General features: G+C 43.1%; 1 protein-coding gene across 3 annotated transcripts in view; it reads left to right on the forward strand.

The window, feature by feature from the left end:
- Positions 1-17,872, forward strand: part of PCNX2 (pecanex 2) — a 302,174-nt gene that overhangs the window by 168,729 nt on the left and 115,573 nt on the right. For all 3 annotated transcript variants that reach the window (XM_043477085.1, XM_043477087.1, XM_043477086.1), the window contains one exon: positions 444-621. In XM_043477085.1, coding sequence (XP_043333020.1) covers positions 444-621 — 178 coding nt within the window. The remainder of the gene's footprint in view (positions 1-443; positions 622-17,872) is intronic.

The following is a 17,872-nucleotide window of genomic DNA, read 5'->3' on the forward strand; positions in this document are numbered from 1 at the left end:
TTGATTCAGTGAGATTTTGTAATTTTTTAAAAGGCTTGCACTGAGCTGATGCTAACAAGGACAACCTGCTCTGCTTTCTCACTTGCCACCAAGCTTCTCGTGGAACTTGACAATGTAGTAGCTCCTTCAGAAAAGCTCCCAGGAAGCTCTGTGCCCTTGATTGCAAAGTTCTGAGCATAGTGAGGAAGCTGCCTCTAGTGGCAGAGTCTGTGTTGGCGAGTCCCTTGGGATCCAGTTTCAATCCTGCTGTCACCCCGTGAGATAAATGACTGAAACTCTGAGACTCAGTTTACTCCTCTGTAAAATGAAGATAATAACCCACCGTCTTGGCTTTTTGTAATGTGCATAACTCACAGTAAGCACTCAAGACTCGTGAGCCGTTGTAACTCACCCAGCAGCGTGTGGACCACCACTGATCATCTCCTTTCTTTCCTTTTCAACAGCTGGGACATTTTTCTGATGGTCATTGCAGGCATGAAGCTGCTGCGGACCTCTTTCTGTAACCCAGTCCACCAGTTTACTCACTTGGGCTTCACAGTGATCTTTTTCCATTTCGACTACAAAGATATTTCAGAGAGTTTCTTACTGGATTTCTTCATGGTGTCCATTTTATTCAGCAAGGCAAGTTAAGCTCTTTTCTTCATTTCAAAATAGAAAAGGTGCATTTCTCACTAAATGCTTTAAGAGGTTGAAACATTTTCTTTAAAAAAATTATAGCATTATATTAAATTGAATTTCATATGCATGTCACACTCTTGCTGCCATTTGAGGAGCATTCCCCATGGAATGGACGTATGCCATGTTATTTGCCAAAAATCACTAATTAGCATAAATTAGCCATTTGTGTTGCTTGAAATTTTATGATCTTTGTCTCTGTTAACAATCTCATTGTGGAACTTCATAGATCTCAAAGTGCTTGGAATTAAAAATTAGCAACCAGACTAATTTTCTTTTTTAAAAAAAACTTAGCATTTTGCCTCTGGAGGTAAAGTGGAACCAGGGAGCTGTGACTCTTGGAATACTTTCTTTCCCTTAGCTTGTCTCAGGTCAAGATTTCATCTGGTGTAAGTTCACCCATGGGCAGTGGGAAACCCTAATCACAGTTCAGGCAAATATATGGGAGTAGTACCTAACATTTAACAAAGGAAGGTAAGCTCCTTGGAATACTGGTCTGAGTGTATGTGCTCTGAGCCCTGTAACAAAGCTGGAGTGTAAACAGAAGTTAGGAAAAGAATTTGGAAAACTCTTTCCTCACATGCTCCATTTAATATAGCAGGCATGGTTTTCTGCCCTGATGATGTCCTATTCCCCCTTTTGGGTAATCATTTTTAAATTCGAAGGTTCTTTTCCTGAATTTCATTTTTAACTTCTATTGAATTAGTTCTATTAATTTCTGTATTTATTACCTGTCCTTTCCTTCACCTGGCTTCCTCTTGTTCTAAGTGACAAAAATTCAAATATTCCAATTATATCACTTTGGCAGCCCACCCTAGTTTCCACATTTTATTCCCAAGTTTCAGCTTTGGTCTTTAACCCACAAAGGTTTGTTTTCCATTTGTCTGGGGTCTGTTTAGTCTTGATAAATTTATTACATTTTTCTAATGATTCAAGTCACAGGCTTCCATAATCTGTTTTTCTTCATTATGTCTAAATGTCCATGATCTCACATAATAAATGTAAAATTGTCTCCTTTGATCTTGAAAGCATTGATGAAGTTGTAAATAATTTTACTACTCATAGCAATAAGAGCTTATTATCAGATGCAAAATGGGTTGGAATAGTTTGAATTCCTCACTCTGGCATTATTTATATCTTGACTTGGTAATATGTATATTCTTTCCTGAACCCTAGTATCTTAGAAAATTATACATAATGATGCCAGTCTCACCAGGTGAGAGGATTGATTAATGTTAAGTAGAAGAGAAGGTTTTGTTTGTTTGAGTTCTACCAGTTTATTGCTACCAACCCATCTCCCTCCACCCTCTTCATGCATACTCATGCTTAGGCATGTAATCCCATGGACTGCAACCCGCCAGGCTCCTCTGTCCGTGGACTTTTCCAGGCAAGAATACTGGAGTGGGTTGCCATTTCCTTCTCCAAGAAGAGAAAGGTTTAAGTAACATGTGCTGTCTAAATATGAGGTAGGACTTTTAAAGCCATCATAAGTAGAAAAAGAAAAGTCACACCCTGCTTAGGACATGAAGTAGTGTGGCTGCTTTTCTGTCCTGAACCGTTTGTTTCAGTAGCCTCCTGTATTAGCGCCAGGTGCCGAGTGAACAAGAGCTTAGCAGAGAAGGGTGAGCTCCTCCGGTAATAGTCTTCTTAAGTGATTCCACTTCTGCAATAGGAACAGGGATTTTCATTTGCTGGGGGGACGGCAGCCTCCCCACTGATCAGCCTGCTGGTCAGTTGAGAAATGGCTACTGCTAAAATGTCCGGTAGGGGCAGATGTCCAGATCGAGAGGGCTTGCTGGCAGGAGAGGAAGCATTTACACAGACCTGTTGCTCTTCTTCCTGCCCATGTGGGCAATTAGTGCCACCCTATGCATAGAATAATGAGGAGGGTGGAGCCTGATGGTACATAGTCTGAAACTGTTAATAAATTAATAGTCTTTACTTACAGAGCAGAAACAGACTCACAGACTTAGCAAACTTGTGATTGCCAGCGGGAAAAGAAGGGGAAAAGAGATAGGCAGTTTGGGATTGACATGTTCAGTTCAGTTCAGTTCAGTTCAGTCGCTCAGTTGTATCTGACTCTTTGTGACCCCGTGAACTGCAACACGCCAGGCTTCCCTGTCCATCACCAACTCCTGGAGCTTACTCAAACTCATGTCCATTGAGTCAGTGATGCCATCCAACCATCTCATCCTCTATTGTCCCCTTCTCCTCCTGCCTTCAATCTTCCCCAGCATCGGGGTTTTTTTAATGAGTTGGCTCTGCCCATCAGGTGGCCAAAGTATTGGAGATTCAGTTTCAGCATCAGTACTTTCAATGAATATTCAGGACTGATTTCCTTTAGGATTGATTGGTTGAATCTCCTTGCAGTCCAAGAGATTCTCAAGAGTCTTCTCCAACACCACAGTTCAAAAGCATCAATTCTTTGGTGCTCAGCTTTCTTCATAGTCCAACTCTCACATCCGTACATTACTACTGGAAAAACCATAGCTTTGACTAGACAGACCTTTGTTGGCAAAGTAATGTTTCTGCTTTTTAATATGCTGTCTAGTTTGGTCATAACTTTTCTTCCAAGGAGCAAGTGTCTTTTAATTTCAAGGTTGCAGTCACCATCTGCAGTGGTTTGGGAACCCAAGAAAATAAAGTCTGTCACTGTTTCCATTGTTTCCCCATCTATTTGCCATGAAATGATGGGACCAGATGTGGTGATCTTAGTTTTCTGAATGTTGAGTTTTAAGCCAACTTTTTCACTCTCCTCTTTCACTTTCATCAAGAGGCTCTTTAGTTCTTCTTCCCTTCCTGCCCTAAGGGTGGTGTCATCTGCATATCTGAGGTTATTGATATTTCTCCTGGCAGTCTTGATTCCAGCTTGTGCTTCATCAGCCCAACATTTCACATGATGTAGTCTGCATATAAGTTAAATAAGCAGGGTGACAATATACAGCCTTAATGTACTCCTTTCCCGACTGGGGACCAGTTTGTTGTTCCATGCCCAGTTCTAACTGTTGCTTTTTGACCTCCATACAGATTTCTCAGGAGGCAGGTCAGGTGGTCTGGTATTCCTATCTCTTTAAGAATTTTCTACAGTTTGTGGTGATCCACACAGTCAAAGTCTTTGGTGTAGTCAATAAAGCAGAAGTAGATGTTTTTCTGGAACTCTCTTGCTGTTTTGATGATCCAGCAGATGAAGGCAATTTGATCTCTGGTTTCTCTGCCTTTTCTAAATCCAGCTTGAACATCTGGAATTTCATGGTTCATGTACTGTTGAAGCCTGGCTTGGAGAATTTTAAGCATTACTTTGCTAGCATGAGAGATGAGTGCAATTGTGCGGTAGTCTGAGAATTCTTTGGCATTGCCTTTCTTTGGGATTGGAATGAAAACTGACCTTGTCCAGTCCTGTGGCCACTGCTGAGTTTTCCAAATTTTCTGGCATATTGAGTGCAGCACTTTCACAGCATTATCTTTCAGGATTTGAAATAGCTCCACTGGAATTCCATCACCCCCACTAGCTTTGTTCATAGTGATGCTTCCTAAGGAATTAACATGTTCACACTGCTGTGTTTAAAATGGATAACGGACAAGCACCTACTGTATAGCACGAGGAGCTCTGCTCAATGTTATGTGGCTGCCTGGACGTGAGGGGAGTTGGGGACAGAATGGATACATATATATGTATGACTGAGCCCCTTTGCTGTCCATCTGAAACTGTCACAACATTGTTAATTTGCTATACCCTAATATATAATCAAAACTTGTAAAAAATAAACCCGGTGCTGCAGGCATTTGGGTTCCACTTGCTGTCATCTTTCTGAAGCACCAATAATTTCAGAGAGAACCATAGTGACAGCATTCCCGTCTCCTCTAATTGAGAGAGCCTTAGCAAGTATAATTTGAATAGTCTGCTTTTAGGATGGCCATAATAGCAGAGTCTAAAAGAAAAAAAAGCAAGTGAGACAAAAGCTGGAAGAATCAGCACCCTGAATTAGCAAGTTAGTCCTGAAACATCCCTGGCTCCATCTGATGCCTGCTCACTCTATCTTGGCAGAGCAGCAAATTTTCTGGAATAAGACACGAGATCTGATTCCCTGGTAAAAAACATAGTTAAAGAAAGGTCTTTAAGGTCTTCTTGGAAAGACAGGCCAGTAGAAAACAGTGGCGATGAGGAAGGTCACAGTTAATGTTTCCTGTAAAGATCCTGCCTGCCAACCTCAACGGCTACTTTCTGTTCTTTCTCCACATTTTAAGATATCTGTAAAAAAAATTGTGTCTATTTAACATATTTCTTAGAGTCTTTCTAGAAACCTCCAATATTGTTTTTGCAGGGAATACTGCTCTTTAGGGGGATTCATTGCACAATATGAAATTTTGTTTGTTCAGTAGACTCATCAATGTCTGACTTATTTACCATCGTCCTCTCATTTACCATCGCAAAATCTCTAAGCTCTTTCCCCAGCCCGGCTCCTGTTTTGCTAAATAGCAAAACTGCTGTTAGCCTGGCAGAAGGGCTGCAAGATGAATGGGGAGAACTTGGAAGGGCCTCCAGTTTCCTTGGAAGAAACGAGCTGCGTGAATATTGGACTTGTTATTATTATCATAAGTCAGTTGTCCCTAATCTTTCAGGCTTTATGGGTGGAAAGAAAGATGTGATATGATTACAGAGAGATGATCTGTGGAGCGAGATCAAAGCTCTGGGGTCCAGAGGGTGAAATAGATGGCTTCCAGAGAGCCTGCCTGCGTGTTACTCTCTCCCTCCTCCAGTTCCCAAATCCCCCCGAGGTCTGCAAGATGAATGTTGGCTGGTCTCCTCTGTCTGCCAGATCTGCTGAAAAGTGGGACGTCATGAGTTCTGGGCCAGAGCTCAGCAGGAAGGATTCGGTTGCATTGACTCAGTCATCTTCCCAGGTGGCACAGTGGTAAAGAATGCGCCCACCAATGCAGGAGATGCAGAAGACTCAGGTTTGATCCTGGGTTGGGTAGATCCCTTGGAGGAGGAAATGGCAACCCTCTCCAGCATTCTTGCCTGGAGAATCCCATGGACAGAGGAGCCTGGCGGGCTACAGTCCATGAGGTTGCAAAGAGTCAGATATGACCAAGCAACTGAGCATACACATGCATGCATTGACACAGAGGATGAAACATTCCTTGTGGATGGGGCTCTTGGATGGGGGAGACGAGCAGCGGAGGGAAAGAAGGGTCCCCACATATTCCATCCCGTGAGGTCTGTTGCTCCAACCACACACCTCTTTCAATTTAACCCCTTCAAGGAGTTAGGCCCCTCTGTCCTCTCTCCCTTAGCCTCTCAATCCCTTTCCTCTCTCTCTTCTGTCCCATTGTTACTGACCAGAGTTCTTGGCCTCCTTAATCAATAGGAATTGATCAGAGGTCAGGCAAAGCTTTATTGGGGCCCCTGCTGCAGCAGGGGATAGCAGACCAAATAACAGTTTCTCTTGCTCACTCTTCGAGGTGGGGAGAGGGAAGTTAGCTCCTTATTTAGGGTGAGGGTAGGGGAGTGTCCAGGAGTTGGGCTGGAGGAGAGGCTCAGGGGGTTTGCTCACCTTTGGTGTGGCTATGTGCGGGGGGCATGCATGGTACCCTGCTTTCGCGTCTGGCTCCTCCGCAGTGGCCGTCGGGCTCTTTGGTCTCCGTGTATCTCGTTACCTACAATTCGCTCCAGGTGTGCACAGCACATTGTTGTTCAGTTGCTCAGTTGTGTCTGACTCTTTGTGACCCCACGAACTGCAGCACGCCAGACTTCCCAGTCGTTTACTATCTCCCAGAGTTTGCGCAAACTCATTTCCATGGAATTGGTGATGCCATTCAACCATCTCATTGTCTCTCGCTGCCTTCTCCTCCTGCCTTGAATCTTTCCCAGCATCAAGGTCTTTTCCAGTAAGTTGACTCTTTACATCAAGGAGCCAAAGTATTGGAGCTTCAGCAGACGCACACACACAGTTATTGTCAGTCCCTTGTAGTTTCTTTGTATTCTGTTGCTCGAGGAGGCAGTCGTCCAGGTACAAGTGTTGCCGCAGAGGGTCCCAGGTCTCAGCCTGTCTCACCAGCAGTCATTCTTCTGATGTAATGAATTTGTAGCATCGTGGATATGCATGGATCTTTGGGGGACAGTGAAGCATGATCCAAGGAAGGACGATTTGGTTGTGACAGGAACAAAGGTGACAAAGGTTTCGTGCTCTCCCACTGGTAATGAAAAAGTTCTTGGAGACCATCTTGTCTTGAAATTTTTAGTAATTTTTAGTTGGAGAAGTAGGACTTGAAAAAATAGTCCTGCCAGAGAATCATTCTGCCAACATTTCCAAATTGTGTTACAAATGAAATTCTAAAGAGTGTTAGAGTGGGGGATAGCACTTTTACCATTCATGATGTTAAAATTGATGGATGAGGTGGTTTTTACATAAAGCTGTGTGAATGATGGCCCCAAAGCTGTGATGAGTGGCTGTGTTCTGGAAGACTGCAATTATCATTTAAGTTATTTGAAATTGGTTTCTAAATGGCATTTTCCTTTATTTTATGTGTCCTGGTATAAAGTCTCACCTTAAAATGGAACCACATCTTGGGGAATGAATGCTTCTACAGAAGTATTTTTTTCAAAATACTTGTTTTAAAAAGTAATTGTTCATTTATTGAGCATCTCTTACATGCCAGTCATTGGACTAGACACAAAGATGGTTAATAATATGAATGAAAGCAGTCCTTATTGGGTGCTTTCCATAAGCCAGGCACTATTTCCAGCACTCTGTGTAGATGGACCTGCTTAATCTTCACAACAATTTTGTGGCTGCGTACAGTTCATTGTACAGATGAAGAAACAGAGGCACAGAAATCAAGTTAATTGCCCCGAAGTCTCACAGCTATAAAATGATAGAGCAGGATTCTGTTCTGAGCCTATACTTTGTGACCCCCCTGTTTAGGGACTCTGGAAAGAAGTCACATGAGTAAAGGGATTGTTACAGTAAAGTAGGACAAGGGAGGTGGCCGGGGCAGAGCATTTCAAGAGTATACGTAAGAATGGTACCCCATCCCTCTAGGAGAATTCTAGGAGAATCAGAAACAGGGATGCTTCCCTTGATCTTTGAAGAAAGAGGGAGTGAGGCAGGAAAGGAAGGCGGGGAAAAGTGAGCTAAAGCAGAGGAAGCTGCCTCTGCAAAGGCGGTGAAGTGAGAGAAGGCTTGGTGTGCTCTGGAAGCTGCCAGATGTTTGCTACGTGTGGGATGTGGGGAGGGGAATGGTGAGAAGGTCAAACTGGAGGTGCCGTCATGAGGCAGATCAGAGAAGACCGAGCATGCCTTGCCCCTGAGTTTGGACATTTTTCCTATTAATGTATCTGCTGGAGATTGTCAGGCGGAGGAATTACAGGCTCAGAACTGCATTTAGAAACATCTCTTTGTGGGGGAGAATGAAAGATAAGGAAGCGTGGAGTCTTGGTGATTGGGTAGATGTGTATAGTAATAAGCCAGGCCACTCATAATGAGGGCTTGGGCAGCAGAGGCAGAAATGAGGACAAGGAGAAGGGACAAATCCAGGAGGTGTTTAGAAGGTGGAGCTGATAACATTTAGTGACCATGGGGATGTTGAGAGAAGTGGACTGTGGGAAGAAGAGCCATGTCTGGGAGTGTTCCCATCTGGTATTCCAGTGATTAGGTGATCTCATTAATTAGGGCCAGAATAAAAAGACATATGGGGGAAGTGCAGACACCACACACACACACACACACACACACACCATACACACATACACACACACACCATACACACACACACACACACACACACACACACCATGAGTCATTCAGTCATGTCCAACTCTTTGCGACCCTATGTATTGTAGCCCACCAGGCTCCTCTGTCCATGGAATTCTCCAGGCAAGAATACTGGAATCAGTTCCATGCCCTGCTCCAACACACACCACACACACACACACACACAATCTAAAATATTAATGAGATCATTCTTTACACATTTCACTTACTTTTTTTTGCTTAAAAATATATCTTAGAGAACTTCCATGACAGTATGTATAACATTGCCTCTTCTTTCTATGCTGCAGAGTATTCCACAGCACACACCATAGTTTGACTAGCCATTCCCTCATTGAAGACATTTAGTTTGTTTCCACTTTTTTTTCCTGTGGTAGTTAGGATTTCTGTGTTCACAAACTTCAGAAACCCAGATGTAACTGGCATAATGAAAAAAGGGGATTTATTGGTTCACATAACTAGAGCTTCCCAGATGGTGCTAGTGAACCTGCCTGCCAATTCTGGAGACATGAGAGAAAAGGGTTCCATCCATGAGTTGGGAAGATCCCCTGGAGGAAGGCATGGCATCACACTCCAGTATTCTTGCCTGGAGAATCCCATGGGCAGAGGAGCCTAGAGGGCTACAGTCCATAGGGTTGCAATGAGTTGGACACAACTGAAGTGACTTAGCATACTCGCATGCGTAACTGATGGTGTGATCCAGAGCCTTAAATGACAGTATCAAAATTCTGTTTTTATGTTTCCTCTTCTGGCATCATTCTTAGATTGGTTCTTTGTTTACAGAATTCATCCAGCTAATAATCCCAGAAAGAAGAGAAGGCATCTCTCCTAGGGTTTTAGCCTAGGTCTTGGGAAGTCTCATTGACTCGTTTTGTGTCCTGTGTTCATTCATGAACTAGGTACAGTGGCCAGAGGGATGCAAACCCTCCAGTCACTGAGGCTTGGCTCTTGTCTGCCGCTCAAGTTCTAACCAAACTTTAGAGACTGGAGTCAGAGACAGAAGAAAGGGAGAGCAGACAAGAAATATCAGATGCCAGTACATTCAATTTCATAACTCAAATACTGGTGCACATGAGTGTTTCCAGAAGACAGATTTCTGTGATAGGAGTTGCTGGGTCAACAAGATGTGCAGGAAAGGGTCTCCACAGAGAATCCTTCCAAAAGACTTCTTTGCTTCCAACTTGGATCGTCAGCATTTAAGACTTAGGTGGAGGAGGAACAGAAGTGACTCATGAAACAAGGTAAAGTACAGAGAAATGAGAAACAAGAAGAGAAGTCCTTTCAAGAAGGAAGGAGTGATCAGCAACATAGAGGCTTCACAGAAGTCAAAGGCCAGAACCGAAAAGTGCTTTTGGTATAGTGGGCCCTCCATGCCTGTTTGTAAATGACAAAGTATACTCACTGACCGCAGGTCAGTATATGTAAGTGTAGGTATTTGGGGGAGCCTTGTAGTATGCTATTCCGTGGAGTGGTATTTAAGAGACAATTCCACAGTCACAACCACTTTCAGGCTGTTAATACTTCATTAGCTTAGAAAAGGTGAATGGCTTTAGACATGCCATTCTAGTTGTGTTTAAAAGGTTTAGTCCACTTGCCAGCAATAAACACGACATATGTGTGTGATATGAAGGGCCAGAGTGCCATGTTTACTTAATGTCACCATCTCTGTGTTTAAAATGCAGGTCTTGACACTTAATACAAGAATTGAATTCTTTAAGCATCTCCAGTTGGGATGCTATAGACAGCAGAAGTTATTTTCTTTAGTTCCATTACCTTAGTGTGGCTTCTGTCTGCCTCCTCTGAGTTTCTTTTTTTTAAAATAGCATATATTTATTTATTTATTTGTTTATTTTGGCCATGCTGTGTGACATGCAGGATCATAGTTCCATGATAGGGGATCAAACCGGTGCCCCCAGTATTGGGAGCACAGAGTCTTAACCATTAGACTGCCAGGGAAGTCTCTCATCTGAGTTTTTGTTGACATCTGCACCACTTCCTCCAGAGGGTCATCATGTGGACTAGTTCTTGATATCCTGAAATAAGGTGGGGGCTGTAACATCTCTGCGTTATTGTTTTGGTTCAATAATGTTGACAGATGCTCCATTTTCCATTTTCAGTTGATTTGTAGGTCATTTTCGCTTACTGTGTTGAAGAATGGATTTATCAAGTTTATTGATTTTTTTATAATTCTGAAATTTTCAATAAGGTTGTCTCACAGCTTTCTCTCTGCTAGATAAGACCCACACCATCAGCTCTTTCAAGGCTTTGCTCAGATTTGACCTTCTTAGTCAGATCTACCAAGACCACCCAATTTTCATATTGCAACTTGTCCCTACTACACCCAGCCTCCCCATCTATTCGCACTGTAATGTTTTGCTTTTTGCTGTACCATTTGTCACCTTCTAACATACTCTGTCTTTCTCTTGTTTTTCATTTTATCATCTCTTCCACCAGATGGACAGAGATCTTTGTCTGTTTACTGATATGTTCTAGTTTCCGGGACAGGGTCAGGCACACAGTGGGAAAACAAAAAATATCTGTGGAGTGTTGCATGGAGCTCTTCTGCATGGATGGGTCAGAAACTTACCCAAAGCCCCTCTGTCACAGAGCCAGACATGAACTTGATCCTATCCCCAGAATGGCCAAGCGCAGGAGTAAAAACTGGTTTGCAGAAGGTTCACAAAACTTACAGGAACCTAGCACAGCTCCCAGGCTCTCAGACCCACGTTTGCGGGTCACGGCCACCCAGCATGGTGCAAGAAAGAAGTTCATAGGGTCTGCACTCTGTCCAGAAACAAAGAACACAGTCTTATGTGTCCGTGTTCCCAAGCAGACTGGAAACTCCTCGAATGGTGGGACCATGGGTGTGCTTATTTTTCCTGCCTTCTGCAACATCAAGCAAAATGCAGGGCCCTGGTTAGGGTCAGGGTTAGGGGTTAAGGGTGAGGGTCAAGGTTAGGATTATGTAATTCAATACATATTAATTGCATTCAGTTGAGAGCACAAAGATTGAAAAACTGGTTTGTGAGATATGAAATCCTAGCTTGGACGTGGTGGCTGGGTGATGTTTTATTATTCTAGAGAGATGATGAGTCACGGAGGAGGGGAGGGCGGCACATGGAGGAGGGGTGATTTTAGACTGGGCACGCGGGTTACTCAGCACTCCCTCCTTGGGCTTTCTGTGGTGTGTGTTTTGATTTTCTTGGCTTCCAATAAGCCTTGTTTCGCTGCCTCGCTGCTGCCTGCTGTCCTGTTCACAGTGGGGGAGTCAGCGCATGACCGGCAGAGCCAGCCGTTCTGCTGTGAGTGTTGCTCCATGCTCCCTGGGCAGCTGAGCCCTTCTCGCAAAGTCGAGAGGGTCGATCACAGTCTGTTTCGCGCTGTGTGTCTGCCCCACTGGTGACACCCTCATGTCATTCAGTTGGCCAGCTCACGGCATGTGGCCCCACTGTGATGCCACTTTTAACTGTGTCATATAACTGCTGGGAAGTGCCTGAATAGCCCCAAACACCCTTTTAGTCAAGATTTATAGCCCAACACATCAACTTTCTTGTCTTCCACTCCCCAGGACAACACCCACATGCCAGGGGAATGGGTTTCCCTTAACTCAAACCATACAAGTTCCGGTAATTCATCTCCTGGAAAGGGACAGAGGGCTGGAATGAAAGCTAACAGATTGTCTACACCTCAGCCTTCAAAGTAAGGGTCTGTTTTTCCTTCCCATTTAGGACTTCAAGGCTGGTGTGCAAGAGTTATATCTTTTTCCTTCATTTTTCCTTTTTTCCCATGCCAGAGTATACTGTAATAAATACATGGATTTAGTCATGTTGTTCAAACATCAACATAGTCATGTGTGTCCCTGCTAATATGTCAAAGAAGTATTTATGGGCTCTCATTAAAAAAAAAAAAATTCTATAGCTTTCTCTGTAGAATCAAAGGGCTGTAGCTGATGAATCTTTAGAGAACAGGCATGTGGTGTGTGTTTGAGGCATACAGAAGCTGCATGAGAGGCTTCAGGGAATTTAGCCAAGGTGACAAATCTAGACTCCTTCACTGAAAGAATGTTGAAAACCTTCTTACTCAACAGTGAGGAAGCCCTCCTTAAAGTGCTTCCTGAAGACAGAGCTCAATTGGTTTAAGTCAGGGCAACACCTTCCTTACAAAAGGCTAATAGTTGGCACTTGTTCTCCATTATTGGGTGTAGGTTTCTGGTTCTGCAGAATTTGCACACACATAAACCTAAAGATTCCAAACAGCGTCCTTTACCACGCATTCATGTTTAAGACAAGATCTTCGAGGTCACACACTTTTTCATTACTTCTTTCATTTTGCTACCACTTTTGAAAGTACTTTGAGTTGACCAAACCATGTTGTTTCTGCCACAGTTGCAGAAAGGCGGTCAATGACAGTGAGATGGTTACTATCGTAAAATATTTATGGAGAAGAAGAGGGGAAACATCACTTTTAATCAGGAAAATTAGTGGTAATTGCATAGGTCTGGCATGTACATGAGAGTCTAACAAGAAAAATTCTATTGACCCAATACCCACCTGAGGCTTTTCTTTGCTCATTGTTTCTGAAAAACACTTTCTGTTCTTACATTAACTAGTTACTTACCTATTAGAAGATAACTGTGCAAGTATAACCAATACAGTATCACTGATGGTGAGCATACACTCCAATGGAAAATGTGGGAAAGAAAAACATAAAAAGTACTTTTGAAGCAATGTCGTAAGGGAAATAAATAAAATAACCTTTATTTATTGAGCACTTATTATATGTTTGGTCCTGAACTGAAAACTTAATGTGGATTATTTCATCTGCTCTACACAATCATTTTCTGAGATAGGTACCATTACCATATTTACTTATTTTCGTAGCACTATTTATTTATTATTTTAAATTATGTATTTATCTGGCTGCGATGGGTCTCAGGTGCAGCCTGCAAGTTCTTCGTTGTGTCATGAAGGCTCTTTCCTCTCATGTGGCCCCTGGACTTCCTAGTTGTGGCACAGGCTCAGAAGTTGTGGCTCATGGGATTAGTTGCTCCAAGGGATGTGGGGTCTTGGCTTCCTGGCCAGGGACTGAATCCACATCTGCTGCATTACAAGATGGATTCTTAACCACTGGGCCACTAGGGAAGTCCCTGCCATGTTTACTTTGCATGAGAAAACTCAGGCTCAGAGGAGTAAACCTTGTCCAAGATCACACACCTAGTGAGAGGCAGAGCCTGGATGAGAACCTAGGTCTAACTCCAAAGCTTAGTCTTATCACCAGGATGCTGTACTACTTTCCATGTGATAGGAAGTTATAAGCCAAATATTATGCAGATCTCCAAAGGGAGCAATTAATTAAAGTAGTGAAAGAAAGAGTAGCAGGAAAAACTTTGAACTATTTTTAAAATCCATTTTATTTCTTCTATTGGAATATTATTTGTGTCTCTTTTTTTAAGTCACCACTATTACATTAATGGGGATTCCCTGATGGCTCAGAAGGTAAAGAATCTGCCTGCAGTTCAGGAGACCCAGGTTCAATCCCTGGGTCAGGAAGCTACCCTGAGAAGGGAATGGCAACCCACTCCAGTTCTTGCTTGGAGGATTCCATGGACAAAGGAGCCTGGCAGGCTATAGTCCATGGGGTTGCAAAGAGTCAGCCATGACTGAGTGACTAACACATATAACACACATTAAATTAATAATAGAAAACTTACATTCACCAGGATCTACCTTCAAATAATATTATATTGTTACTTGTGCCAGATGGTGCTAGTGGTAAAGAAGCTATCTGCCAATGCAGGAGACCCAAGAGATGTGGATTTGATCCCTGGATGGGGAAGGAAATGGCAACCCACTCCAGTATTCTTGCCTGGAGAGTTCCATGGACAGAGGAGCCTGGTGGGCTACAGTCCATGGGGTCACAGTCAGACATGACTAAGCAACTGAGTATACACACACTACTTGTATAGTGTGAGAAATTTCAACAGTTTCTTCCCTGGTATCCTTGGTATTATTGTCATATATTTTATTTAACATATGCTAAAAACACATAGTGTATTGTTAACTATTTTTGCTTTAGAGCAAAATTTCTCTTTTAGAGCAATTAAAAATAAGAAAAAATAGTTATTGTCACCTATTTTATTTCTGATTCATTATTTGTTTGTGTAAGTCCAAATTTCCAACTTGTATTTCTTCTGCCTGAATTTCCTGAACAGTTTCTGTACTGTAGGTCTATTTGCAATGAATTCTGTCAGTTTTGTTTGCCTAGAAAATATTTCTCTCTCCTTTTTGAAAGACATTTCATTGGGTATAGAATTCTATATTGATAGTTTCTGCCCCACCCCTATTTTTGCTTTTAAAAACTACCACTCCATTGTCTTCTGGCTTACAGAAAGTCTATAATTTTACTTTTATTCTTCTCTGTGTAATGTGCCTTTTGGGGGGCTGCCTTCAAGGTTTTTCTTTTTGTTTTTAGTGATTCGATTATGATATGCCTAGTGTTGTGTAGGATTTATTATTATTTGTTTGTTTATTCTATTGTTTGTTTGGGTATTTATCCCCCTTGGTATTATCTGACTTTCTTGAATCTGTGGCTTGGTATCTGTCATAATTTTGGAAATTTCTTTTCCATTATGGCTTCAAACACTTCTTTGTCCTGTTCTCTCTTTCTGAATTTCAAAGAACACCTATGTTAGTTTGATATTGTTATATATCTCTTGAATACTTAGTAATGTTTTTCTATGTGTCTTTAAAATTTTTATTTGCTTATTTATTTTCAGCCATGCTGGGTCTTCACTGTTGCATGTGAGCTTTCTCTCGTTGTGGTGCGAGAGCTCCTCGTTGCGGTGGCTTCTCTTGCTGCAGAGCATAGACTCTGGGGCACGCTGGCTCAGTAGTTTCAGGTTGAGAACTCCAGAGCACAGGCTCGTGGCTCAGCTGCCTGGCAGCTGTGAGATCTTCCTGGAGAGTGGCTCAGACCTATGTCCCCTGCATTGCAAGGCAGATTCCTAACCCCTGAGCCACCAGGGGAGCTCCATATTTTCTTTTTGAATTCACTCAGCATTATCTTTATATTTTGGTTTAGGTCATTTTTATTGGCCTTCTTTGAGTTCATTGATTCTTTCATCGACTGTGTTAGTCTGATGAGCCTGCTGAAAACATTCCATGTCTCTCTTGTGTGTTTTCCATTATTTGCATTTGAGTATCTCTTTTAAACTTTCCATCTCTCTGCTGAAACTTTTCATCTAATCTATCACATTGTGTACCTTTTCCATTAGAGCCCATAACATATTAATCAAAGTTATTCTAATTTCCACAGTCAGATAGTGCCAACATGTGGTTCATATCTGACTCTTGCTCTGATTGTGGCTTTATGTTTTAGGAGTCTCTTTTTTCTTGCCTTTTCATATGCCTCATAATTTTTTGTTGAAAGCTAGACTTCTGGTGGAGGGCCATAGAGAATAAAGCAACGAGCTTTTATGCCTGGAACTGGACATGCCTTTCCTTCTGCTAGATTTTTGATGGAGAGTTTGAGTTAATACAGTTGGGTTGGGGGTTTGTTGTTGCTGTGGTTACCCTCAAGGTACCCAGACTTCAGAACTCCTGAAGGGATACCTTGCGTTTAGATCGGGGTTTGGTTTCCAGAGCAACATTTGCTCAGCACTCAGCTCTGCTTCCTCGCTGTGTCTCTTCACGTGGGGGTGTTCCTTTCCTTTCCCTCTTCCCTCAGCATCTGCTTTTACTTTTCACTTGAAGCTTGTTAACTTGGTGGCGGAGGAAGAGGGTGGAGGACGTTCTCTGCTTTCTGATTAAACCTCAGTCTCAGGCCTGCCCCGTCCCTTGGTCTCGGAGCTGTGTCCTTCTCGGTCTCCCTGTCCCTCCTCCAGCTGCAGTTGGTCCAGGAGGTGCTCCTGCCCCCTCCCCAGGAGCAGGGCTTTGTTCCTATTGTGTCATTCCCCTCTCCCAGCTGCAGTGAGTTTTTTTTTATCAATGCTCTGGCGACAACAGTGTTTGCTGGCTTTTCCTCTGCAGATTGGGGCTTCCCTGGTGCCTCAGATGGTAAAAAATCTGTGTGCAATGCAGGAGACCCGAGTTTGATCCCCAGGTCAGGAAGATCTCCTGGAGAAGGGAATGCCACTCAGTATTTTTGCCTGGAGAATTCCATGGGCAGAGGTGCCTAGCAGACTGAAGTGCGTGTCCCATAGGAGAAGTCTGGAAAAGGGGTCCAGCAGAGTTTTGTACCCTCCAGGTGTCCGCTGTTTCCTTCTTTCATGTCTATACCACACCAGACACTTCCTTAGGGTTTTCTCTGATCTTTTCTGTGAGCACCTGGGGGAGTGCATGGAGAAAGAGCCTGCAGTGTCTACACCCCTCAGGGGCTTCCTGGTCTCCCAGGAGCCCACACTTGACTATCACCGATTCATGAGCTCTTTTCCTGCTGTGAAAGCAGTAGCTTGAATCCTGATAGGAGTCTTATGAACTTGGCCTTTACACCCTCTTTGTAAAACCTACATTTGTCACCCTTAGAGTTCTAATGAATCTTCAAGAGGGAGGGTGCTGAGTCGCTTCAGTCATGTCCAACTCTTTGTGACCCTATGGACTGTAGCCCACCAGGCTCCTCTGTCCATGGGATTCTCCAGGCAAGAATACTGGAGTGGGTAGCCATTTCCTTCTCCAGGGCATCTTCCTGACTCAGGGATCGAACCCATGTCTCTGATGTCTCCTCCTGCATTGGCAGGCAGGTTCTTTACCACTAGCACCACCTTGAAAGCCCTCAAGAGGCAGGAAGCCCCCCAAAACCGAATCTCGAAAGCTGCCTCTCCCTTATGGGGAAGAGAATTATAAATAAAATCAAAGACAGGAGACTATCCTACATACAGTAATTGGATAAAGGCTAACATTCGGAATTTAAAGGACTGAGGAATTGAAAAGGAAGGCAGAATGTGTACATTAAATGTATTGCTTCTACCACTCCACTCCATGTTCAATTTGATGCTTAAAGAACAAAAGTAACCCTCTGTCCTCAGTTACTTTCATCACCTCCTGTTTCTGCTGTGTTGAAGTCCACCCTTGCCTCCTTCCCCAGTGACCCACCTCCCCACACACCAGAACCTGCACCCCCACTGTCCATCACAAGCAGAAACACACGCAGAGATGCACGATTAAATTTAATTCCTAATTCTCAGGGATTGTGACAAGACCTTTTACTTTTGTGTATTCCTACCTCTTGGTAGATTGAAAAATTTAAATGTGCCATGGTGACTTCATTTGCATTTATGGATGCCCTAATTAGTAGTTATGAAATATGAACCTAACTAGTATTTTCTGTCATGTTCTCCTTGGGGTCTGAATTTGTCAGGCTGCATAAGACTGGCTAATCAAAGAATCAGGGCCTGTTGCAGTGCCCTTTATTAGCTGCACATTCATTTG

Source organism: Cervus canadensis, chromosome 8 (genome assembly GCF_019320065.1).
Source record: "Cervus canadensis isolate Bull #8, Minnesota chromosome 8, ASM1932006v1, whole genome shotgun sequence".
Lineage (NCBI taxonomy): Eukaryota > Metazoa > Chordata > Mammalia > Artiodactyla > Cervidae > Cervus > Cervus canadensis.